General features: G+C 41.6%; 1 protein-coding gene across 1 annotated transcript in view; it reads right to left on the reverse strand.

Annotated features, from left to right (window-relative positions):
- sppl3 (signal peptide peptidase 3) overlaps positions 1 to 27,910 on the reverse strand; it is a 187,613-nt gene that overhangs the window by 56,989 nt on the left and 102,714 nt on the right. Inside the window, exons 3-4 of the mRNA XM_078226960.1 lie at positions 26,773 to 26,861; positions 11,848 to 11,967 (exon numbers count right to left, since the gene is read on the reverse strand). Of these exons, the coding sequence (XP_078083086.1) occupies positions 11,848 to 11,967; positions 26,773 to 26,861 (209 nt within the window). The remainder of the gene's footprint in view (positions 1 to 11,847; positions 11,968 to 26,772; positions 26,862 to 27,910) is intronic.

Genomic DNA, 27,910 nt, shown 5'->3' on the forward strand with positions numbered 1-27,910 from the left:
GCCCCTCAAGCCTCCTCTGCCATTCAATGAGATCATGGCTGATCAGATTGTAGCTTCAACTCCACTTTCCTGCCTACCCCTAAACCCTTTCACTCCATTGTTAGTCAAGAATCTACCTACCTCCACCATTAAAAATATTCAATGACGCTGTTTCTATCGCTCTGTGGGGAAGAAAGTTCCACAGGCTCAGGATCCTCAAAAGAAAATTCTCCTTATCTCCATGTTAAATGGGACAGCCCTCATTTTTAAATGGTGCCCCCTATCTCTGGTCTGTTCCACAAACGGAAACATCCTCTCAGCATCCAACCTATCGAGTCCCCTCAAGATCTTAAATGCTTCAATAAGATCACCTCTGAATTTTCTAAACTCCAATGGTTACAGGCCCAATCTGTCCAAACTTTAACTCATAAGATAACCCCGTCATGCCAGGAATCAGTTGAGTGAACTTTTTCTGTTGCTTTAATGCAATTATACCCTTTCTTAAGGAGCTCAAAACCGTACATGGTACTCTGTACATGGTACTCTAGTGTCAATGTCCTGTACAACTTAACAAAATATCCCTATTGTATACTCTATTCCCCTTGCAATAAACAACAATATTTCATCCACTTTCCTAATCACTTGCTGCACCTGCATACAAACTTTTCATAATAGTAAAATGAAACTGTAATGCATGTATTTTAAGCATCAGTATTAGTGTAATATACCTTGGAAGTTCTAGAGTTAATTACAGCTCTCTACCCAGCTGGACTTACCAAAGTGTGGTATTAGGGAGTGGTGATAAAACTGCTGCATTATTAAAGCACCTTCAGCATTTATGACATTCAGATAATACGTTGGCCAAGAAACTACCAACTTTTAACACAAGAACATAGGAATTAGGAGTAGGCGGCCATCTGGCCCCTCAAACCTGCTCCACCATTCAATAAGATCATGGCTGATCTTTTTGTGGACTCAGCTCCACTTATCCGCCCTTAATTCCTTTATTGTTCAAAAATTTATTTATCCTTGCCTTGAAACATGCAATGAGGAACCCCCACTGCTTCACTGGGCAGGGAGTTCCATAGATTCACAACCCTTTGGGTGAAGAAGTTCCTCCTCAACTCAGTCCTAAATCTGCTCCCCCTTATTTTGAGGCCATGCCCCCTAGGTCTAGTTTCACCTGCCAGTGGAAACAATGTCCCTGCTTCCATCTTATCTGTTCCCTTCATAATCTTATTCTATAAGATCTCCCCTCATTCTTCTGAATTCCAATGAGTATAGTGCCAGTCTACTCAGTCTCTCCTCAAACCAACTCTCTCAACTCTGGAATCAATCTCGTGAATCTTTTTTGCACCCCCTCCACAGTGCCCGTATACCCTTTCTGAAGTGAGACCAAAACTGTACACAGTACTCTAGGTATGGCCTCACCAGCACCCTATACAGCTGCAACATAATCTCCCTGATTTTAAACTCCATCCCTCTAGCAATGAAGGACAACATTCCATTTGCCTTCTTAATTATCTGCTGCACCTGCAAACCAACATTTGTGATTCATACACAAGGACACCCAGGTCCCTCTGCACAGCAGCATGCTGCAATTGTTTACCATTTAAATAATAATCCATTTTGCTGTTATTCCTAACAAAATGGATGACCTCACATTTACCAACATTGTACTCCATCTGCCAGACCCTTGCCCACTCAAACTATCTACATCCCTTTGCAGACTTTGTGTCCTCTGCACACTTCGCTCTGCCACTCATCTTAGTGTTAACTGCGAATGTTGACACACTACACTTGGTCTCCAACTCCAAATCATCTATGCAAATTGTAAACAATTGCAGTACCAACACTGACCCCTAAGGCACACCACTAGTTACTGGTTGCCAACCAGAAAAACACCCATTTTCCCCCACTCTTTGCTTTCTGTTAGTTAACCAATCCTCTATCCATGCTAATATATTACCCGTAACACCGTGCACCTTTATCTTATGCAGCAGGCATTGTCAAATGCCTTCTGGAAATCCAGATACACCACATCCAAAGGTTCCCCTTTGTCCACCGTGCACAAAGAATTCCACCAAATTAGTCGCACATGACCTGCTCTTCATGAACCCATGCTGTGCCTTCCCAATGGGACAATTTATATCCAGATGTCTCGCTATTTCTTCCTTGATGATAGATTCAAGCATTTTCCCTGCTACGGTTCCGAGATTTTTTTTTTGGAAAAAAAGCTTAGTGGCCATAAACACAGAATTCTCAATATTAGAAATCCACTTTTCAAGAAATCACATCAGCATTTTCCAGCATTTCGACCAGCAGCAGGTTCCTATTAGTATTTGCAAGCTGCAAATATCACGTGGTATTTTCAGAGCACCTTCCAATAATTTTTCACTTCCTTAATGAAACTGGGGAACATGAGGAAGAGCAAGATAAAAGAATGTTTCTAATAATGGAGAGAAATGATAAGTTGATAAAGTCAGCACAGTCAAGGATTTCTGATATTATTCAAGGCTAAACTCTTAAGTTTATTTACTTATTATCACAAGTAAGGCTTACATTAACACTGCAATGAAGTTACTGTGAAATTCTGCTAGTCGCCACACTCCAGCGCCTGTTCGGGTCAATGTGCCTAACCAGCACGTCGTTCAGACTGTGGGAGGAAACCGGAGCACCCGGAGGAAACCCATGCAGGCATGGGGAAAACGTGCAGACTCCACACAGACAATGATCCAAGCCGGGAATCGAACCCAGGTCCCTGGCATTGTGGGGCAGCTGTGCTAACCATCGTGCCACCCACGGTGATTCTATTTGATTAACCAGAATTCTTTGATAATGCACTATTGCATTAGTCACTGCAATAGACTTACTGATTTCCTGAACATCAATAAAATGTCACTGTGCAAATTTAGATTTGACTGTATGGCAATTTAAAGTGTGGAAGGTGGAAGACAAAGAGGAAAGGACAGAGGGAAACAAAGTTTTTAATGCATTTTGTAGGCTGGACAGTTGTGCAATTAAAGCAAATGAAATTGACAGAGCTAAGAGCAGGTATTGCAACATTAACTCAGGGAAGTTTAGAATTTGGAGAATAGGAGTTCAATGTGGGGGAGGAGGAAAGAAGGTGCTTTTTTTCACTTATACATGTTTATTTAAACTTGGGACAGAAGTATGAGGCCATTCACCTTGGACCTAAAAAGATAGATCAGAATGCTTTCTACACAGCTGAAAAGCTAGCAACATTAGAGATTGAAAGGGGGGTAATATTAACCATGTAATATTAGTGGACTATTAATCCTGAGGCCTAGCCTAATGCACTGGAGAGAGGAGTTTAAATCCCATCACTACAGAGAATGGAATTTAAATTCAATTAATTAATAACTCTGCAAAAAAAAAGCTAGTCTCAGTAATGATGATCAGAAAAACTAGCCTTGTTAATGATGACCATGAAACTACAAAAAACATATCAGATTCATTTGAGGAAGGAAATTGGCCGTCCTTACCCAGTCTGTTCTGCAGATGCATCCAAATCCACAACAATGTAGTTGATTCTTAACAGCCCACTGAGCTAGCCCAAGGTGACACTCAGACAGAAAAGACATGGGCATGATAAGGCATGTGGGAAGATTGGAAGTCTAAACTGCATCCGTTTTAATGCAAGGAGCCTGTCTGGTAAGGCAGTGTTAATTAGCACGTGGAAGTATGATATCGTTCCAATCACTGAGACATGGCTGAAAGGACAGGACTGGCAACTTAACATTCTAGCGTATAGATGTTTCAGGTGTAATGGGGGTGGGGTTGTATTGCACTATTGAAAGAAGAGACCATCACTGCAGTGAGAATGAGGGAGAATGTCTTAGAAGGCTCTCTAAATGAGGCCATAAGGGTGGAGCTTAGAAATAAAAAAGGGCGATCACTTTGCTGGGGTTATACTACAGGCCTCCCAACCGTCAAAGGGAGATAGAGGAGCAGATATGTAGACAAATCAGAGAGATGGGAGAGGAATTGGGTTATAGTATTAGGGTATTTCAAATTCGCCAATATTAACTAGGATGTGAAGATGCCAGCGTTGGACATGGGTAGGCACAGTAAGAAGTCTCACAGTTGTTGGAAAGTATTTTGAGAGACAGGATCTATAGGCATTTAGAGACGCAAGGACTGATTAGGGACAGTCAGCATGGCTTTGTGAGTGGAAAATTTTGAAGTGGTAATCAAGAAGGTAGATGAGGGCAGTGCAGTTGATATTGTCTACATGGACTTTAGCAAGGCCTTTGACAAGGTACCGCATGGTAGGTTGTTGCATAAGGTCAAGTCTCACGGGATCCGGGGGGAGGTATCCAAATGGATACAAAATTGGCTTCTTGACAGAAGCCAGAGGGTGGTTGTAGAGAGTTGCTTTTCAAACTGGAGGCCTGCGACCAGCAGTGTGCCTCAGGGATCAGTGTTAGGTCCACTGTTATTTGTCATTTATATTAATGATTTCGATGAGAATATAGGAAGAATGGTTAGCAAGTTCGCAAATGACACCAAGATTAGTGGCATAGTGGACAGTGAAGAAAGTTATCTCCAATTGCAAGGGGATCTTCATTAATTGGGCCAGTGGGCTGATGAAAAGCAGATGGAGTTTAATTTAGATAAATGCAAGGTGATGCATTTTGGTAAATTGAACTTACTCAGTTAATGGTAGGGCATTGGGAAGAGTTACAGAACAAAGCTCTAGGGGTACATGTTCACAGCTCCTTGAAATTGGAGTCACAGGTGGACAGAGTGGTGAAGAAGGCATTCAGCATGCTTGGTTTCATTGGTCAGAACATCGATTACAGGAGTTGGGACGTCTTGTTGAAGTTGCACAAGACATTGGTAAGGCCACACTTGGAATACTGTGTACAGTTCTGGTCACCCTATTATAGAAAGGATATTATTAAACTAGAAAGAATGCAGAAAAGATCTACTAGGATGCTACTGGGACTTGATGGATTGAGTTATAAGGAGGTTGGATAGACTGGGACTTTTTTCTCTGGAGCGTCGAAGGCTGAGGGGTGATCTTATAGAAGTCTATAAAATAATGAGGGGCACAGATCAGCTAGATAGTCAATATCTTTTCCCAAAGGTAGGGGAGTCTAAAACTGGAGAGCATAGGTTTAAGGTGAGAGGGGAGAGATACAAAAGTGTCCAGAGAGGCAATTTTTTCACACAGAGGGTGATGAGTGTCTGGAACAAGCTGCCAGAGGTAGTAGTAGAGGCAGGTACAATTTTGTCTTTTAAAAAGCATTTAGATAGTTACATAGGTACAATGGGTATAGAGGGATATGGGCCAAATGTAGGCAAATTGGGATTAGTTTAGGGGTTTTAAAAAAAAAGGCTGGCATGGACAAGTTGGGCCGAAGGGCCTGTTTCCATGATGTAAACCTTTAAGAGTCGTAGAGTCAATGACAACGCCAGGTTAAAGTCCAACAGGTTTATTTGGACGCCGCTCGACAATCACCAGGCAGGAGTGTTCCCTTCCTGTCGGGGAACGCTTCAGCAGTCAAGGACATTCAGCCTCTGATCTTCGGGTAAGCGTTCTCCAAGGCAGCCTTCAAGACACACGACAACGCAGAATTGCCAAGCAGGAACCGATAGCCAAATTCCGCACACGAGGACAGGATCTTGGATTCATGGGACATTATCTATAACCCCCACAACTTGCCTGGGCTTGCAAAGTCTCACTAACTGTCCTGGCTCGAGACAATTCACACCTCTTTAACCTGTACTTAACCCTCTCTCCACTCGCATTGTCTGTACCTGTAAAGACTTGATTACCTGTTGAGACTCACATTCCAACCATTATCTTGTAATTGAGTTTGTGTCTATACATGCCCTGTTTGTGAACCAAATCCTGCACTCACCTAATGAAGGCTATGGAAGGCAATGGAGGAGATTGAAATTAGACAGAGCAAAGGCAGATAGAATTTAATCCTGATAAGTGTGAGGTGATGCATTTTGGGAGGTCTAATAAGGGTAGCATATGCACAATGAATAGTAGGTACGCAGAGAGTATTGAGGAACAAAGGGACCTCGGTGTACAAGTCCATTGATCCCTGAAGGTGGAAGCACAGGGAGATAGAGTGGTGAAGAAGGCATACAGGCTGCTTGCCTTCATTAGCTGAGGTATTGGTACAACTTTCTAAAACATTGGTTAGGCCACAGATGGAGTTTTGATGTAGAACTGTGTGCCTAGGATGGACAGCTATAAGGAGAGACTGGATAGGCTGGGTTCGTTTTCCCTGAAGCAGAGGAAGCTGAGGGGGGATCTGATAGAGGCATACAAAATGATGAGAGGCATAGATAGGATAAATCGTAAGAATCTTTTCCATATGGCAGAAGCGTCAAAGATCAGAGGACATATGTTTAAGGTGAGGGGTAAGTTATTTAGAGGGGATCGGAGGATTTTTTTTTCCACCAAAAGGGTGGTGGAAATATAGAATGTGCTGCCCGAGAGGGTGAAGGAGGCAGGTATTCGCGCAACATTTAAGAAGCATCTGAGCACTAAATTGCCAGAGTGTAGTAGGCTATAGTCCAAGTGCTAAGACCAAGTCCAAATCCAATGGGATTTAGTGTAGCTTAGTATTGATAGATAGGCATGGTGGGCCAAAGGGCCTGTTTCTGTATGACTATGACCGAACACCAGTATTGAGCAAGGCATTAGAAATAACAAAAGCACATCCTGTCCAGTCAAGGCTGTAAAGTCCTCATCACTAATATCTGTGGACTTGTGCCATAACTGGGAGAGCTGTCACATAGACTAGTCAAGCACCAGTCTGACAGTCATACTCACCGACTCATTGTCTACAGCGTATGATTCTATGTCCCAGACTTCTTCAACAACATCCCAGGGTATGTCCTGTCCCACCAACAGGGCAGGCCTACAGTCGGGAGGAAGTGGCCCTGGAAATCTTCAATATCAAAGTCTCAGGGCATTAGGTCAACCATGAATAAGAAAAGCCCCCTCTGATTACCACCTACTGCCCAACTCAGATGCTGAACTGGCATTCCTCCTTGCTGAACATCACTTGGAAGAAGCACTATTAAGACCACAGAATGTACCTTGGGGATGGGGGCCCAGATCCAATAGCTCAAAACTGTGTATCCATGAAACACTGGCTGTGGGTCATCAATGGCAGTAGAATTGCATTCAGAATGTCATCACATGGATGGCATATCCCTCATCCTGCCATTAATCTTGGTTCAATCAGGGTTTTGGAACAGTATGCCAGCAACAGCACCACTCAGTCTGAGTGAAGTAATCGGTCAACCAAAGCTCTGCAGTCCTGCCATATCCTGCCGTGAACGGTGGTGGACAATTAAGCACTTCATCAAACCACCCGTCCTCAATTATTGGCAGTACAGGAGAAGAGAGCTCAGGCGAAATGGACCAAAAGTCTATGAATGATGACAGGGAAATTTCTGACTACCATTGCAGGATGTATATCTGGCAGGAGATATGCTAGCTAGGCTAAATCTTCAATGGAAAGGTTCTCACTGGTAGCTCAAAGTGAGTTCCATAATATGTTCCTCTCAGATCAGAGTGCTCCAGCTGGAATGAGCCTGAATCAAATGATCCCTGATGTTGATGGCATCCTGAAGAGACCCTCGAATCCTGCAACGGGCCCAGCCACTTCACTGTGCAGCCAACTAAGCTCTGTATCTTCCTCCTTTCCTCCTCGATCACATCCTCATGTCCTGCTCCTCCTCCTCATCACCCCATGATCTGGGTCCAAAGTCTTCAAGATCCACAACTTTCTGGAGAGCTATGTTATTGAAGAGCACAGCAGACCATCACCATCATGCTCAAAGCCCTTGCAGGATCATGCTGCAGGGTGCCACCTGATCGGTCTAGGTGCAGTGCCACATCTTCAGAAGTCAGAGGGCCTGCTCAATGGTTGTCCTAGTGACCAATTGGCTGTGACTGTAGCGTCTCTGCCTCAGGGTCATGTAAAGGGGCGGGTAATCATCTCAAGAGACTAGGCTTCAAAATTCAGCCCTAAAAGCCTTCCAAAATACAAAATGGGGCATCTGAAATGCCACGTCTGTGATAAAAAGGAAGGGCTCTTTGTTCAAAAATTCCCAACATTCCCTTCCACTTAGGAGCAGCAGAGGAAAAGGAAGAGCACGATCGAATTGGTAATATGTACAACAGCATTTGCCAGAGTGACATATAATTTCTGATTGTTGTCCTGCACTAAGAATTCCAGTTGTGTTAAAGAAAGCTCCAGGAATTAAGTACGACTGTTACAGGCCATTAGTCCAATGCTGACTGAAGCACGAAGGCTGTTACCATTATTTTTGATCAACTTCAAATAAGTTACTTGAATTTCAAAGGGGTAAGTATATTACTACTTGATACTCTTTTAGTGCAGAACTGCTTTAGGAATAAGACTAAATAAACATCCTGAATCCATCGAAATCCAAAAGGTGACTAAGACTCATTTGCGCTACAGAAATGTTCTTGTCCCAAAATGTACCTCACATGATAAATTGCTAACAAAACAGGAGAAAGTTCACCCAATCTATTTAAAGAAACTGAAAACAATAGCTAAGTATCCCTTACTTCACTGTTTAACTATAAACATGCAAAGCCGAATGTTTGAAAAGTCTGATTAACACCTTGTAGACCTTTTTGAGTTGTTCCATTAAAAATTCCATGTGGTTTAATGTTTTAGAACACCATAGAATCCCTACAGTGCTCAAAGAGGCCATTTGACCCACCGAGTCTGGGCCAACTCTTCAAAAGAGCATCCTACCAATGTGGTGGGTCAGGAGATAATTTTTTTTAAAGAAACCAGCAAAGGATAACAAAAACAAATGACAGAAATTAGAACGTGAGAGTGTGAAATTTCAATAAGTATAAAAACAGCCAGAGCATCTACGTGTGTATAAAAAGGGAGCAGCTAAAATGAGCATTGGTCTCTTGGGACTGGATAATTAATAATAGGAAACAAGGAAATGGTAGAGACTTTGAATCAATATCTTCATGGTAGAAGACACAAAAAGCTTCCCAACAATGTCAAAAATCAAGGGTAGGAACTTAGAACACTATCACCAAGAGGAAGTACCAGAAAACTAATGGGATTAAAAGCTGACAAGTCCCCTAGACCTGATGGGCTGCATCTAAGGTCTTGAAACAAGTGGCTGTAGAGATAGTGACACATTGATTGAAATCTTCAAAATTCCCTAGATTTATGAAAGGTTCGAATGGACTGGAAAATATCAAGCATAACACCTCTAATCTAGAAGGGAGACAGAAAGCAGGAAGCTATGGACCAGTTAGCTTCAAACTTGTCATCGGAAAAATGCTGGAATCCATTAAGGAAGTAGCAGCAGGACATTTAGAAAATCATTATCACCAAATAGAACAAACAAGGTTTTATGAAAGAGAAGTTCTCTAACAAATTTATTAGAGTTCTTTGATTATGTGACAAATAGGATGGATAAAAAGGAACCAGTAGATGTAGTGTATTTGGATTTCCAAAAGGCATTTGATAGCAGAGATAGAGGATTGGCTAACTAACAAGAAACACAGAGCTGGAATAAATAGGTTATTTTCAGGTTGAGTGGGTGCCATATGGTATCATTGCTGGGGCCTCAACTAGTTATGATCTATAATAATGGCTTGGAAGGGACAGGGTGTATTGTAGCCAAATTTGCTGGCAATATAAAGATGGGTAGGAAAGCAAGCTGTGACGAGGAAACAAAAGAGTCTGCAAAGGAGTATACATAAATTAAGTGTGTGAGCAAAAGTTGCCTGATGGAGTATAATGTGGGAAAACATTGAAGAACAAAATAGCAGAATGTTATTTAAATGGAGAGAAACTGCAGCATGTAGGCACAGAGGTATCTGGGTGTTTCCACAGATGAATCACTAAAAATTAACATGCAGGTATAGCAAGTAATTAGAAAACTTGCTAAGGTTGAGCAGATTGGGATTGATTGGGAGTTTAGAAGAATAAGAGGTGATCTTAAGACATAACATTCTAAGGGGGCTTGACAAGGCAGAAACTGCAAAGACATTTTCCCTCATGGGAAATCTAGAGCTAGGGTGCACAGCTTCAAAATAAGGAATCACATACTTAAGTAAAAAAGGAATATCTTCTCTTAGAGGATCATTAGTATTTGGAATAATCGTCCACAACAAGCAGTGGAGGTTAATTCATAAAATATATTCATGCCTAAATTGGACAGATTTTTGACTTACAGTCAAAGATTAAGGGAGCAGGCGGTAAAACGAAATTAGGGAGCAGGCAGGAAAGTGAAGTTAAGATTATTATCTGATGTGCCTTATTGAGTGGTAGGGTTGGCTCAATGGGCCAGGTGGCCTATATCTGTTCCTATTATGTTCTTACGAAATGTAAGCTATGGTTTTTGTTCCTGTCAATTTATTTTAAATTGTAAACTCCTCCAATTAGCCTGTACAACGTATTTTCCACCTCTCAAATTAAAATAAAATGTTGTGGACTCCTGTAGACATATTATCACGATCAATAATTTTTTTGTATTAATTGACTTGAATATTGTTGAAAAGTGGGAAATTTTGCTGAAGCGTTTCATCTTGCACTCATCAGGACAAATGTAAGGATGCAAAATTTAAATGATTACAACAATTTATATTAGAGGAGAAAAGGGTGCTGAATACCAAAGATATTGTTGTACAGGCTAATCAGAGTTATTCACAATTTAAAATAAATTGACAGGAACAAAAACCATAGCTTACATTTTCGTAACGTAATAGGAACAGATATAGGCCACCTGGCCCATTGAGCCAACCCTACCACTCAATAAGGCACATCAGATAATAATCTTAACTTCACTTTCCTGCCTGCTCCCTAATTTTGTTTTATCACCTGCTCCCTTAACCATTGACTGCAAGTCAAAAATCTGTCCAATTTAGGCTTGAATATATTTTATTAACCTCTACTGCTTGTTGTGGAAGATTATTCCAAATACTAATGACCCTCTAAGAGCAGATATTCCTTTTTTTCTTAAGTATGTGATCCCTTATTTTGAAGCTGTGCCCCCTAGCTTTAGATTTCCCATGAGGGGAAATGTCTTTGCAGTGTCTGCCTTGTCAAGCCCCCTTAGAATGTTACATGTCTTAATAAGATCACCTCTTATTCTTCTAAACTCAAGAAGAGTCTTTGAATGTTTTTTTAAGGCAGAGGTAAATAGCTTCTTGATGAGCAAGGGGTGAAAGGCTTTTAGGGATAGACGGGAATGTGGAGTTGAGGTTACAATCAGATCATTTATGATCTCATTGAACGGCAGGACAGGCTCGAAGGACAAAGTGGTCTACTCCTGCTCCTAATTTGCACGTTCATATATTTTGTTCGTAGGGAACTTGTCCCTGTGTATGGATGTATATCACTTATGTCATGTTATGAGTTTGATTGATCATCGAATTCTAGACTCTTGTGCATCACACGCTTCAACCCTGTCTTCATCTCATAACTGGTGGCAATACCTTCAATCATCCAGGACTTTGGTCTAGAACTCCCTGTGCTACTTTCTTTATGCTTTTCCTCAAAACTCATCTTTTTGGCCAGGCCTTTGGTCATCTCTCCTACTATTTCCTTTTTCTAGTTCACCATCCATTGTTGTGATTAGCTCCGAAGCAATTTGGGATGTTTTTCAATTTTAAAGGCAATAAATAAAGTTACTTAGTGGCCCAAAAGCAATTCAAGGGGCAGCCAATCTCTAAAGTTTTGGCACCAAACAGCTTTACCAGAATCCAACTTCTTCAGTAGTTAGTTTACAGGCCAAATTTTCACAACGGTTGAAAACGTAGAAAAACAATATTCACATTCCATAAACAATATTACACAAACATACCTGCAGTGCATATTGTAAAGACTACTTGAACAGAATCAAAGAAGAAGAACATCACTAAGAGAGACACTGATGCTCCTACTGGAAGAAACAGAGCTTGTGTCGAATCTATGGTCTGGATACCTAGAAAACAAATACATGACTAGTTAAGAGTTTTGCAACAAAATAATTTTGACAAAGTTCACCATATTTTACAGATACTGATAACTGAAGATTGCCTTAAATTGTTTTTGGCTCACGTACAAATACAAGGTCAATACCAAGAAGGGTTTCAACAATACACATTGGCAGCTCCTCATGGTGTTTAAAGAGAATCTGCTTTTCTATTCTTCTATATTATGGAAAAGATGGTTGATGAGAGGAGAAAGGGACTACACAAAAAGCCAGCATGCTGTGGATAACAGTTGTACAGCATATTGCAGCAAATCATCCACAATGAAGATTATAGAACATAAATAGCAAGCTATAGCACATTTTGTTGTATGAAATTGCAGATATAGGGGATAAAGTATCTTTTGTACATTATTAAAAATATAAACAAGAGTAACATGCGCCACGTGGGCAGCATGGTGGCACAGTGATTAGCACTGCTGCCTCACAGCGCCAGCGATCCGGGTTCGATTCCCGGCTTGGGTCACTGTCTGCGTGGAGTTTGCATGTTCTCCCCGTGTCTGCGTGGGTTTCCTCTGGGTACTCTGGTTTCCTCCCACAGTTTGAAAGATGTGCTGGTTAGGTGCATTGACCCGAACAGGTGCTAGGGTGTGCCAACTAGGGGAATTTCACAGTAACTTCATTGCAGTGTTAACATAAGCCTTACTTGTGACTAATAAATTAACTTAAAAAATATATGTACAAAAGTTATCCCCAAGCAATTGTGAAGCTGAGCATACTACTCTGCCTTTACAGTGAAATACTGTAACCGGAAGATCGATCATCTTTGCATAAATTAGCCAACAAATCTCTCAAAACATTATATGGGTAAAACGCAAGCTTATATCAGTTTTGGTATTTTAATTAGAACTGGAGAGCATGTTTTTTGGAAAAGGGGGAATCACTGATTATGGCAAATCAAGTAACGTCTGCACTGGCTTTGGGTTAAAAAGGGATAGGTTTGCATAGAAAAATAACTACTCAAACACAGAATTGGAAGGCCATTAGCACCCGAGGAATTACACCTCAGCATGATTCACCTTCAGAGAACGATTGGGTATTTATTCCAGTTAATCAAAAGTCCAGAATGTAATGGTTCATATAATTACAAGTTAATTTCCAGATGCAATTTTATGCATCAACTACAGAAGAAATTGTCAAGGTGCAATCTCATCAGGAGCCCCAGAACCTAGCAACAACTGTCGGAATAAACTTGTTTGTAGGGTAGGGAAAGTTATTTTCAAGCTGTTTTCTCAACCTGGAAATGTAAAACTCAATTCGCAAATTTACTTTCTCAGGTGAGGGAAGCTCTTCAGCCAGCTTAATTTCATCCAACACATCAGACTACCAACCCCATAAAGTTAAAGTTATATACAGCAATAGATCTGCTGCAGAACAAATTCTCGCAACTACTTGATCATATTGCTAAATTTTGCTTTTCGGTAAGGACAGTGAGGCACAACTCAATGACTGCTACAGCACTTACTGTGGTGAAAAACACAGCCTTCTGTGTGACAGGTGAAAATTGACCCATAATATTTATCACTGGTACGCAAAATGAAAACAATGAAAACATTAAAGGGTTTATGGAGCCATCTGACGCATAAAATTAGAATGTGTCTGCAAGTCTGCATAAAATGTCTTTGTTTACACTGACCAGCACTGTTTCACACTAATACACTGTATGCAATATACCAATGTCAAAGTCTATTTTCAAGCCCTATTTCTCTTTGATTCCAAGCAGATGCTCTGAATTGATTTTAAGGCAATCTAACATGCTGAGTTCAGTTGATGTCTCATTATGTAGCAACTTCTGCATCCCTCAGTTTCAATATTACTGTAGTCCTCTCGAGGTCTTTTACACCCAAATTCTTAACAAGGTTCAAGCAGTTTAAGCTATTCCTAACCTCAGTATATAACAGTTAGCTTTCAGCTTTTATCGTTTTTCAGATCGTTCCTAATTAGTTTTCAGTCAAAAACTGAGACTGCAAGTAATTCAATTTTACAAAGTTTTCAACTTCAGTGAAACTATAAAACAGTTTTTGTCTGATGGACTATTTTTGACTGGTCGGATGTCAATCCAGTGCACCTGTGGAATGACAGTTGGTTAAATAGACATTGTAATATTTTATTGCAACGGTAAGGTACAGTGTGCAACGAGTGTGACATTTAGACCATAAGACCTAGGAGCAGAATTAGGCCACTCAGCCCATCAAGTTTGTTCTGCCATTCAATCATGGCTGATATTTTTCTCCAGCCTTTTCCCCGTAACCCTTAATTCCCTTATTAATCAGGAACCTATCCACCTCTGTCTTAAAGTCACTCAATGACCTGGCCTCCACAGCCTTCTGCGGCAAAGAGTTCCACAGATTCACCACTCTGGCTGAAAAAAATCCCTCATCTCTGTTTAAAAGGATCGTTCCTTCAGCCCGAGGTTGTGCCCTCTGGTTCGAGTTTTTCCGACTAGTGAAAACATCCTCTCCACGTCCACTCTATCCAGACCTCGCGGTATCCTGTAAGTTTCAATAAGATCTCCCCTCATCCTTCTAAACTCTAACGAGTACAGATCCAGTGTCCTCAACCGTTCCTCATACCACAAGCTCTTCATTCTAGGGATCATTCTTGTGAACCTCCTCTGGACTCTTTCCAAGGCCTGTACATCCTTTCTTAGACACGGGGCCCAAAACTGTTCACAATACTTCAAATGGGGTCTGACCAGAGCCTTATACAGACTCAGAAATACATCCCTGCTCATGTATTCTAGCCCTCGTGACAGGAATGCTAATGTTGCATTTGCCTTCCTAACTGCCAACTGAACCTGCACGTTAACCGGAAGAGAATCTTGAACAATGACTCCCATGTCCCTTTGTGTTTCTGATTTCCTAAGCATTTCCCCATTTAGAAAATAGTCTATGCCTCCATTTCTCCTTCCGAAGTGCATAACCTCACACTTTTCCACATTGTATTCCATCTGCCACTTCTTTGCCCACTCTCCTAACCTGTCCAAGAGCTTCTGTAGCCCCCCTGCTTCCTCCAGACTACCTGTCCCTCTACACGTGCCAAAGATATGCGGGTTAGGTTGATTGGCCATGCTAAAATTGCCCCTTAGTGTCCTGAGATGTGTAGGTTAGAGGGATCAGCGGGTAAATGTGTAGGGATATGGGACTAGCGCCTGGGTGGGATTGTGGTCGGTGCAGACTCGATGGGCCGAATGGCCTGTTACTGCACTGTAGGGTTTCTATGGCTTTCTATGACTTTCTATATCTTTGTATAATCTGCAAACTTAGCAACAGTGCCTTCAGTTCCTTCTTCCAAAGCGTTAATGTATATTGTGAAAAGTTGTGGTCCCAGCATTGACCCGAGGTACACCACTGGCCACCGACTGCCATCCTGAAAAAGACCCATTTATCCCCACTCTTTGCCTTCTGCCAGTCAGCCAATCCTCTATCCATGCCAGGATCTTACTATTAACACCATGGGATCTTAACTTATTTAACAGTCTCCTATGCGGCACCTTGTCAAAGGCCTTTTGGAAATCTAAATAAATCACGTCCACTGGTTCTCCTTTATCTAATTTTAACAGATTTGTCTGTATTTAACATGACCTCCCCTTGACAAAGCCGTGCTGACTCAGTCCTATTTTATCAGGCACTTTCAAGTACTCCGCGATCTCATCTTTAATGATGGACTCTAAAATCTTGCCAATGACTGAAGTCAGGCTAACCGGCCCATAATTTCCCATCTGCTGCCTCCCTCCCTTCTTAAACAGCGGTGTTACATTAGCTACTTTCATAGAATCATAGAAACCCTACAGTGCAGAAGGAGGCCATTCGGCCCATCGAGTCTGCACCGACCACAATCCCACCCAGGCCCTACCCCCGCATATTTACCCACTAATCCCTCTAACCTACACATCTCAGGACTCTAAGGGACAATTTTTAACCTGGCCAATCAACCTAACCCGCACATCTTTGGACTGTGGGAGGAAACCGGAGCAAACCCACGCAGACACGAGGAGAATGTGCAAACTCCACACAGACAGTGACCCGAGCCGGGGATCGAACCCGGGACCCTGGAGCTGTGAAGCAGCAGTGCTAACCACTGTGCTACCGTGCCGCCCAGTCCTCCAATCCTCTGGGACCCTCCCTGCCTCCAGGTGATTGCTGAAAGATCACCACCAATGCCTCCATAATTTCCTCAGCTATCTCTTTTAGAACCCCGGGGTGCAGTCCATCTGGTCCAGGTTTTTTATCCACCTTCAGACCTTTCAGTTTCCCCAGAACCTTCTCCTTAATGATGGCCACTACACTCACCTGTGCCCCGATTCTCCTGGAGCTTTGGCATCCCATTGGTGTCTTCCACCGTGAAGGCTGATGCAAAGTAACATTTCTTTGTTTCCTATTATTACTTTTCCAGCCTCATTTGGGAGACTTTGATCTCTTTTGATGAATGCAGGTCAAGCAATCGTAGCGTGTGAGGGACAGAGGAGTCTTGGAAAGTAATTACAGTGGAAAGGAATGGGGGCCCAATAACAAAGTTACCCTAGCTTGAACAAAACCCTCCCTCCTCTACAAACAAGTTCATTCAGCTAGTTGTTGCTGGGTTATGGGATTCCTGATGAGATTGAACCTTGACAGTCTCTTCTGTAGTTACCCTGGTTGGGCGTATTGGGGGTTTGGAATGGGGCAATGGAGGGCACAGGTGGTCGGGTGTGGGGATGGTGAAGACAGAATGAAATGTATGTTTATAATGGGGATGTCGTAGGAAGCAGAGTTGGATGGGAAATGGGATGAAGATGATGGAGAGGGGCAAATGGAATGAGGGATAGCATGTGAAAGCTGGAATGGCACGAGATGAAGATTTAATGAAGTACTGTTACAATACATATACTAACTGAACCACAAATGTTTTGTGCCTCTCTCCTAGTCTCAAAAAAGTTTTGTGCAGAGTGCCTCTTCTCTCCAATACACGAAGGAATAGCAAGTACATGTTCATTTTATTTAAATTTCTCTGCGGTTTGTGTGATGGTCAATGTTCATGTCCCCCCACCCCACATGTCACTTCTTAGTCTTCTAGCTGCATCGTTGTCTCCACAGTAGCCAGATAGCCTGCAGCAGTACATGAACCAATTCAAAGCTTGCACTCTAGAACAACCAGTGTGCCGTGAAGGTTGCCCAGACATGCTGTGAAATCAGAGGCTAATCAGAGAATCCTGAACTCTGGCTCTCTATAATCACTGCTCTTATGGTCCTGAACTTTCGTTCTCAACGGTATTACAATTTGATTTGATTTATTATTGTCACATGTATTAACATAATGGAGAGACAAAGGGATTTCGGGAGTGCATTCCCATAGCGAGCAGCCGAGGATCTTGAAGACAAGGCCACCGATGATGTTACAAAGGGAAGGGAAGATATACAAGAGTCAAAAGAATGAGTGGGAGCTGGACAACAAATCAGGATGATGCGCAAGTTTGTTTGCTTCCATTTCGTTTGTTTCTAATATTCTCTCCATTCCCAGGTTCCTACTATTCTTGGCAATATTATAAACCTTTATTTAAATCGAATACAATCTTTAACTCTTTAGTTAGGCATAGATGGAGCACTTTTCAGACAATCCTTTGCAAAGAAGCAAAAACCTATGTAAAAAAAAAACAAAACCAAATTAGCAAAAGGATCTGGAAAAGAGCACAAAAATTCTTCTAATCCCGGAGATTACACAGACCTTCATTTACATTAAAGACACCTATCTCCCATGCAAAGTGGTGCCGACCACAGCTGGAAACAGATCTAACTCTCTCAAAGGAATACAGCAATCTATCTTTTTCAATCAATCTATCACAAGCAATGGTGTAATGCTGCTGGAACGAGGCAGTGAGAACATGGTGCAGACGGGAAGAGCGCGAGCAAGACAGAAAATTCACATTAATTCTCTCTGTAATGGCCTGAGGATGTGAGACGCGATATACTGTTTACATTCCCTGCTGACAGCTTTGCATGGCCACCCCATCTATGTTGGTATTTATCACAGTATTGTTGTGGCACAGTAGGAGGCCATTCAGTCCATCATGTCTGCACCAGCTCTCCAAATGAGCATTATGACTTAATGCCAATTCCTTGTCTTTTCCCCGTATTGTTTCTATTCAAATAATCAGGTTGTGCCCCCTTGAATGCCTTGATTGAACCTGCCTCCACCACACTTGCAGGTAATGCATTTTAGACTCTAACCACTCATTACGTGAAGTTTTTTCTCTCAACACATTTGCTCCTTTTGAAAATCACTAAATCTGTGCCCTCTCATTCTTGATCTTTTTACAAGTGGGAACAGTTTCTCTATCTGTCCAGCCCCCTTATGATTTTGAACATCATATCAAATCTCCTTTCAGCCGCCTGCTCTCCAAGGCGAACAGTCCCAACCTCTCCAATCTATCCTCACAACTGAAGTTTCTCATCTTTGTAAACCTCTTCCGCACTGTGTTCACATCCTTCCTGTTGTGTGGCACCCAGAATGGGACACAATATTCCATCAGATGCCGAACTCGTGTCTTGCAAATGTTCAGCATAACCTCCTTGTTCTTCTACTCTACATCACTATTAATGAAGCCCAGAATCCGATATGCTTTATTAGTTGCTCTCTCCACCTGTCCTGCCTTCTGCAATGATCAATGTAGATAATACACCCAGGTCCCTCTGCTTCTGCACCAGCTTAAGAATTTTACCCTCATTATTGTCTCTCTATGTTTTTCCTATCAAAATGCATCACCTCACACTTCGCCATTGAGCTTCATCTGCCACCTATCTGCCCTCTCCATCAACTTGTCCAAGGCCTTTTGAAGTTCTACACTGTTCTCCTCACAGTTTAAAATACTTCCGAGTCTTGTATCATCTGCAAACTTTGGAATTTCCCCCTGCACACCAAAATCTAGATCATCAATGTACATCAGGGAAAGTAAGCGTCCCAATATCAACCCCTGGGGAACACCACTATAAACCTTTCCCCAGCCTGGAAAATATCTATTGAGCATTATTCCCTGTTTCCTATTCATCAGCCAATTTTGTATCTACATTGCTGTCACTTTTATTCCATGAGCTGTAAATAAGTCTGTTGTGTGGCACTGAATCAAATGTCTTTTGAACAACCATGTACACCACATCCACATCATTACCCTCAGGCCCTTTCTGTTACCTCTAATAAACTTGGAGTTTTTTGAAAACACAATTTCCCCTTTAGAAATCTATTCTGGCTCTTCCTAATCAACCCACATTTTTCCATAGGATACTAATTTTATCGTGAATAATTGTTTCCATAAGCTTGCTCACCACTGATGTTAAACTGACAGGTCTGTATTTGCTGGGGCCATCCTTACAACCTTTTTTGAACAAGGACATAACATTTACAATTCTCCAGTTCTTTGGCACCTCCCCTGAATCTAGAGAAGACAGGAAGATTAGGGCCAGCGCCGCGGCAATTTCCATGCTCACTTCCTTCAATATCCTTGGACGCATCTCATCTGGCCCCGGTGCCTTGTTAACTTTAAATACCGACAGTCTATTCAATACTTCCTCCTCATCAATTTTGAACCCTTCTAGGGACAAAGTTCTCATCTGTCACCATGACACATGTAGCATTTACCTCCTTGTAAGGCGGCTGCAAAGCATTCATTTAATACCTCGACAATGCCCCCTACTTCTATGTGTAAATTCTCTTTTTGGTCCCTAATCGTCCTCCTTCTACATCCTTCTCACTAGTTGGAGGTCTATAAAGTACACCAAGCAATGTAGAACCATAGAACCATAGAAAATTACAGCACAGAAACAGGCCTTTTGGCCCTTCTTGCCTGTGCCGAACCATTTTTGTGCCTAGTCCCACTGACCTGCACCTGGACCATATCCCTCCACACCCCTCTCATCCATGTACCTGTCCAAGTTTTTCTTAAATGTTAAAAGTGAGCCCGCATTCACCACCTCATCTGGCAGCTCATTCCACACTCCCACCACTCTCTGTGTGAAGAAGTCCCCCCTAATATCCCCTTTAAACTTTTCCCCCTTCACCCTTAACCCATGTCATCTAGTTTTTTTCTCCCCTAGCCTCAGTGGAAAAAGCCTGCTTGCATCCACTCTATCTATACCCAATATAATTTTATACACCTCTATCAAATCTCCCCTCATTCTTCTACGCTCCAGGGAATAAAGTCCTAACCTATTCAACCTTTCTCTGTAACTCAGTTTCTCAAGTCCCGGCAACATCCTTGTAAACCTTCTCTGCATTCTTTCAACCTTATTAATATCCTTCCTGTAATTAGGTGACTAAAACTGCACACAATACTCTAAATTCGGCCTCACCAATGTCTTATACAACCTCACCATAACATTCCAACTCCTATACTCAATACTTTGATTTATAAAGGCCAATGTACCAAAAGCACTCTTTACGACCCTATCTACCGGTGACGCCACTTTTAGGGAATTATGTAGCTGTATTCCCAGATCCCTCTGTTCTACTGCACTCTTCTGTGTCCTACCATTTACCTTGTATGTTCTACCTTGGTTTGTCCTTCCAAAGTGCAATACCTCACACTTGTCTGCATTAAACTCCATCTGCCATTTTTCAGCCCATTTTCCCAACTGGTCTAAATCCCTCTGCAAGCTTTGAAAACCTTCCTCACTGTCCACTGCACCTCCAATCTTTGCATCATCAGCAAACTTGCTGATCCAATTTACCACATGATCATCCAGATCATTGATATAGATGACAAACAACAATGGACCCAGCACGGATCCCTGTGGCACACTACTAGTCACAGGCCTCCACTCAGAGAAGCAATCGTCCACTACCACTCTCTGGCTTCTTCCATTGAGCCAATGTCTAATCCAATTTACTACCTCTCCATGTATACCTAGCAACTTCCTGACTAACGTCCCATGTGGGACCTTGTCAAAGGCCTTACTGAAGTCCATGTAGACAACATCCACTGCCTTCCCTTCATCTACTTTCCTGGTAACTTCTCAAAAAACTAATAGATTGGTTAAACATGACCTACCATGCACAAAGCCACATTGACTCTCCCTAATAAGTCCCTGTCTATCCAAATATTTGTAGATCCTATCTCTTAGTACTCCTTCCAATAATTTACCTACTACTGACGTCAAACTTACCAGCCTATAATTTCCCGCATTACTTTTTGAGCCTTTTTTAAACAACGGAACAACATGAGCTATCCTCCAATCATTCGGCACCTCACCCGTGGATACCGACATTTTAAATACATCTGTCAGGGCCCCTGTAATTTCAACACTAGTCTCCTTCAAGGTCCGAGGGAATACCCCGTCCGGTCCTGGGGATTTATCTACTCTGATTTGTTTCAAGACAGCAAGCACCTCCTCCCCTTTAATCTGTATAGGTTGCATGACCTCCCTACTTGTTTGCCTTATTTCCATAGACTCCATGCCAGTTTTCTTAGTAAATACGGATGCAAAAAACCCATTTAATATCTCCCCCATTTCTTTTGGTTCCATACATTGCCAACCACTCTGATCTTCAAGAGGACCAATTTTATCCTTTACTATGCTTTTGCTCTTAATATGCCTGTAGAAGCTCTTAGGATTATCCTTCACCTTGTCTGCCAAAGCAACCTCATGTCTTCTTTTAGCCCTCCTGATTTCTTTCTTAAGTAGTTTCTTGCACTTTTTATTTTCCTCAAGCATCTTATTTACTCCGTTCCCTATACACGTCATACATTTCTCTCCTCTTCTTTATCAGAGTTCCAATATCCCTCGAGAACCAAGGTTCCTTATTCTTATTCACTTTACCTTTAATCCTAACAGGAACATACAAACTCTGCACTCAAAATTTCTCCTTTGAAGGCCTCCCACTTACCATTCACATCCTTGCCAGAGAACAGCCTGTCCCAATCCACGCTTTTTAGATCCTTTCTCATTTCTTCAAATTTGGCCTTTTTCCGGTTTAGAACCTCAACCCGAGGACCAGATCTATCTTTATCCATGATCAAGTTGAAACGAATGGCGTTATCACTGGAACCAAAGTGTTCCCCTACACACACTTCCGTCACTTGTCCTAACTCGTTTCCTAATAGGAGATCTAATATTGCATCCTGTCTAGTTGGTACCTCTATATATTGATTTAGAACATTTTCCTGAACACATTTTACAAACTCTAACCCGTCTAGACCTTTAACAGTATGGAAGTCCCAATCTATATGTGGAAAATTAAAATCCCCTATCACAACTTTATATTTCCTGCAGTTGTCTGCTATCTCTCTGCAGATTTGCTCCTCCAATTCTCGCTGACTATTGGGTGGTCTATAATACAACCCCATTAATGTGGTCATACCTTTCCTGTTTCTCAGCTCCACCCATATGGCCTCGGTAGACAAGCCCTCTAATCTGTCCTGCCCGAGCACTGCTGTAACATTTTCCCTGACTAGCAATGCCACCCCCCCACCCTTCATCCCTCTGCCTCCATCACGTCTGAAACATCGGAACCCTGGAAGATTGAGCTGCCAGTCCTGCCCCTCCTGTAGCCAAGTTTCACTAATGGCTATAATGTCATAATTCCATGTGTCAATCCACGCCCTCAGCTCGTCTGCCTTCCCCACAATATTCCTGGCATCGAAATAGACACACCTCAGAAGATTACCACCACACACAACCCTTCTATTTGTGATTTTGCATGATCATTTATTTTCACCCCCACTCCACTATCTGCTCTGGCACTCTGGTTCCCACCCCCCTGCAAATCTAGTTTAAACCCTCCCCAATAACACTAGCAAACCTCCCTGCAAGTATATTGGTCCCCTTGTAGTTCAGGTGTAACCCGTCTCTCTTGTACAGGTCCCACCTGCCCCAGAAGAGGTCCCAATGATCTAGAAATCTGAAACTCTGCCCCCTACACCAGTTCCTCAGCCATGTGTTCATCCGCCTGAGCATCCTACTCTTACCCTCACTGGTACGTGGCACAGGTAGCAATCCTGAGATTACTACCCTCAGGGTCCTGCTTTTTAACTTCCTACCAAGCTCTCTATACTCAGACTTCAGGACCTCCTTACTCTTCCTTCCTACGTCATTGGTACCGATGTGTACCATGACATCTGGCTGATCACCCTCCCACTTCAGAATGCTGTGCACGCGATCAGAGACATCCCTGACATTGGCACCCGGGAGGCAACAAACCATCCGGGAGTCTCTGTCATGATCACAGAACCTCCTGTCTGTACCTCTGACTATCGAGTCCCCTATCACTACCGCTCTCCTCTTCTTCCACCCTCCCTTCTGCGTTGCAGAACCAGACTCAGTGCCAGAGATCCAGCTGCCGCAGCTTGTCCCAGGTAACGTCATCCAAGTCACTAATATATTGCAAATAATTGCGGCCCCAACACTGACCCCTGCGGAACTCCACTAGTTACATGTTGCCATTCTAAAAATGTCCTTCTTATCCCAACTCTGTCTTCTATTAGTTATCTATTCATCTATCCGTGCTAATATAGTACCCCCAACACCATGGGCTCTTATCGAATTAAATAGCCTTTTATGCAGTACCTTATTGAATGCTTTTTGGAAATCCAAATATATTACATCTACCGATTCCCCTTCATCTATAATGCTCATTCCAAAGAATTCGAATAAATCTGTCAGGCATGATTTCCTCTTCATGAAGCTATGCTGACTGATTACATTAATATATTTTTTAATGCTCCGCTATTACATCCTTTATAATGCCAATAATGTTAAGATAACTGGCTTGCACATTTTTCAAAGTCTCAATGTCTCCCACTATCCAAGACAAATTGACTGCGCCTATTCCGATAATTACTATTAGAGTTCTTCATAACCCACCTCAAGCCTCTGTTCCAATGCAAACCATAGATATACAAACTGCAATGGCTGACACTAGTAGTTGAAAAAAAAAAGCCACGCAAAAAAAAACTGGATGACAGCAATATGCAAGGTGTTGGCTGGCAAAATACAGAAGCATTTTTATCTTGCATAAAATATCACTCATTTAAGAAATACAAATAGGGAATTCAAGAAGAATATTTTGCCCCAGAGTTTAGAATGTGAAACTCACTATCACAGGGAGTATTAGAGGTGAATAGCATTGATGCATTCAAAAGGGAAACTAGATAAATGCAGAAGGAGAACGGAACAGAAGGACATGCTCTGAGCATTAGATAAGGACTGGCAGAAGCAGGGTTTTGTGAAGCATAAACACTGGCACGGACTTGCTGGACAGAATGGCTTGTTCACGTAATGCAACTCTATGGAATAGGTAACCGTGCTCCAAATTTTCTTGTTACATACATTTTAGAAATGTTATAAATTTTTCTAAATGGCATCCAGCAAGACAGCTTAAACTCTCCACATCAAACAGAGGAAAATAGACAAAAATTAAGTTCTGAAGTACTGTTGTGCATGTTGTAAGTGACAAGTAACCAATTAGGTGCAAATATTATCCAAGTTTGGAGGCAAAAAAACACAGAAAACGCTTCTCCCCAGTGTTTTTGTTTCATAATCTATAGTCAGCTTAGGATATGAAAATATATTTGACAGGTACCTAAAAACACACCCAATGTGGGTAGCACGGTGGCACAGTGGTTAGCACAGCTGTCTCATAGTGCCAGTGACCCAAGTTCTATTGCCAGCTCAGGTCACTGCCTGTGCGGAGTTTGCACATTCTCCTCCGTGTCTGCGTGGGTTTCCTCTGGTTTTCTCCCACAGTCCGAAAGATGTGCTGGTTAGGTGCATTAGCCATGCTAAATTCTCCCTCAGTGTACCCCAACAGGCACTGGGGTGTGGCGACTAGGGGAATTTCACAGTAACTTAACTGCAGTGTTAATGTAAGCCTACTTGTGACACGAAACTTTAAATCACTACTAAGGATTTAGTTATTTATCCATTAAATGAGTACGAGTAATTTATTAGTTGCATAAGTAATTTCGTGGTTATAGTATCAAAACAGTTTTGGATCTGTAATTAAATAGCAATTGTTGCAAACACCATTTACTGGTCCAATGACATCTGACATACTAATGCAGTAAAGGCAATTGACATTCAGGAATAATGACCGAAGATAGGATCAGGGGGAAACTTGCTAATAGGTATAAAATTAAAGGTTGGATTTCTAAAAGCTTTTTATGATCATTATCAAAATTTCTTTTGTGTAATAACTGCAAGCTAAATGAAGACAGAATTGATCAAAGTGTGAAAATTAACTCCACACTGCAAACTGATGAACTAATCTAAACAAATCCACTAATTTTCTTTTGCTTGGGTGGTTGAGTAAAGCAAGAGAGGCAAGGAAGCCATAAAAACAAAATTCAGAACATAGCACACTTCTTTCCAGACCCCATAAACTCTTTGTGACCTGCAGCACAAATCTTTCCACAGCCAATGCAAACATTAGTCCTGCCAATTTGCCCTGCAGCTCAAACTGTTTTTTATAAGACCTACCTGTGAGACAGCTCTTTGAACCAATGTATCACATTTGGTGGCACAGATTTTTCTTTCAGCATTTAAAAAAAAAATCATGGATGGGGAAGCTTATTTCAAGTTGGATCCCTATAGTTAAATCCAGAAGGCAAGGATGAAACAAATGGCAGCTTTTTTGCACTGCATTCCGAAATGCATCTACAAAATAATGGTCTCAAATTCTCTGCTCCACGCCACGCACCCCCCCCCCCCCAAATCAACCTCAACAGTAAAATTTTGAAATAAAATTAACTGAACGGTCTTGATTATTAAAGTAGGATTAATTAGTGTAAAAATTTGAACACCAAATTCCTACTGTGATTTGATATTAATTCACATACAGAAGTTGGAATATTTTCAAATAACTTTTAACCTTTTCATTTCAGTGATCTATCAGTGCTGGCCTATACCTCAATTTGTATTATGTCAGAAGTTTAATAAAATACAGGGATTTGTCTATGTGACTACAGTATTTCTAAGTGGTAGTCATCTTGTTCTGCGCATCTAGCACAAAGTCCACTCAATTTCTTTTTAAACAGTCTTCTACGGATTGATATTAGTAAACTGAAATATTGGAAGGAACAACCAACAGATAATTTACCAGCAATATGATAAATTATGCACTGCCAAACAGTTGAACTCCTAAGTGTGTAGTTCTGCCATTACACTCTTCAAATGGTACTAATAAATGATCTACTCAAATTATACAAATTGGTCTACCCTCGTTTATATTTCATGTTCTAATGATGTACCGGCAAAAGATGGCAACATCATTAAGTACTCATCTCAAAATATCTCTAACAGATGCTCTTTAAAGTTTTGCACAAGGCCTCCAGAGATCTGGAGCTATTGACACACCCGTAATTTCTCTCTCTACTTTTGTCCTTGCTAAATTGACTCGTGTCAGGGGGATTAGCAGGTAAATATGTAGGGTTACAGGAATAGGGCCTGGATGGGATTGTTGTTGGTGCAGACTCGATGGGCCGAATGGCCTCCTTCTGCGCTGTAGGAATTCTATGAAACTATGAAAATGCCATGAAGGTGCATCACAGTAGCCAATACAAATTTCTGCATTTTCATGGAAAACACTCATGTTCAGCAACTCCCAATGCAAGAGGACTGATTGGAATTGCATTGAGCCTTTGGGGTGGCATATGCCATTGCACCATATGGTCATCCTTTCACATCACTCCATGAGTCAATAAACTTTAAAGCAACTCAAGCACAGAAATAATATGTTTTTCTTATTAAATGGAGAAATAAAGCCAGATGAGGTTGAGTCTTTTCTACTTACTATTGTTGGCATTGTTTGCATTGAAAGTGCCATTTGAAGCATTCACATCTTTATCTTTATCCTGGTTCTCAAAGTCCATATTCAGAGACCTTGACAGGGGAGAAAAAAATAAAACTTTGTTGATTATACTGTTCAGACAAAGAAAACCTGTAACCTATATCAACATAAGAACAGAGAACTTAGGCCATTTTGCCCTTTGAGCCTGTTCCAACATTCAACGTTGGCTCATCTGTTTGTGGTCTCAATTCCACTTTCCTGTCTGCCCCCCAAACCACTCGATTCCCCTATCTAAGATTTGTTTAACCCAATAACTGAGCCTCCACTGCTTTCTGGGAAAAAGAATTCCACAGACTAACAACCCTCAGTCAAAAATGTTCTCCTCACCACTCTTGAAAGGAAACCTCATTCTTAAACTGTATCCCTAGTTCCAGTCTTTCCCTACAAGATGAAACATCCTCCTGTTATCCACCCTGTCAAGTCCCCTCAAGATCTGTATGCTTCACCAAGGCTGCAGTGAAATTTCCCATTATATTACATTCCTCTTGCAATAAAGGGAATAGTGTTCCCTTTCATTTCCAACATTCCCTTTGCCTTCCTATATCTGTATGCTAACCGTTTGTGTTTCACGTACTAGGACACTAGATCCTCTTTACCAAAGTATGCAATCTCTATTTTAGTATACTGCTTTTCTATTCTTTCTGCCAAAGTGCACACGTTCACATTTTCCCAGAGTAAACTCCATCTGACAACTTTTTGCCCCCTCACTTAATCCATCTATATTCCTTTGTAGACTCTTTACCTCCTCTTGACAACTTACTTTCCTATCTTGGTGTCACTGGCAAATTTAGCTACCATACATTTGGTCCCTTCATCTAAGTCATTGGTGTAGATTGTAAATCGCTGAGGCTTCAACATTGATCCCTGGAGCACTCCCACTCGTTACAGCTAGCCAACCCAACAAAAAAAATCCATTTATCCCTACTCTCACTTTCCTATTAGCTAACAAATCCTTTATACATGCTGATATGTTACACACTACATATGTACTCTTATCTTGTGTAGTAACCCTTGATGTGGCAACTTACAAATATTGTTTGGAAATTCAAATGCACCATATCAACTGGTTCCCCTTTATTCA

This window comes from Mustelus asterias, chromosome 13, assembly GCF_964213995.1.
Source record: "Mustelus asterias chromosome 13, sMusAst1.hap1.1, whole genome shotgun sequence".
NCBI lineage: Eukaryota > Metazoa > Chordata > Chondrichthyes > Carcharhiniformes > Triakidae > Mustelus > Mustelus asterias.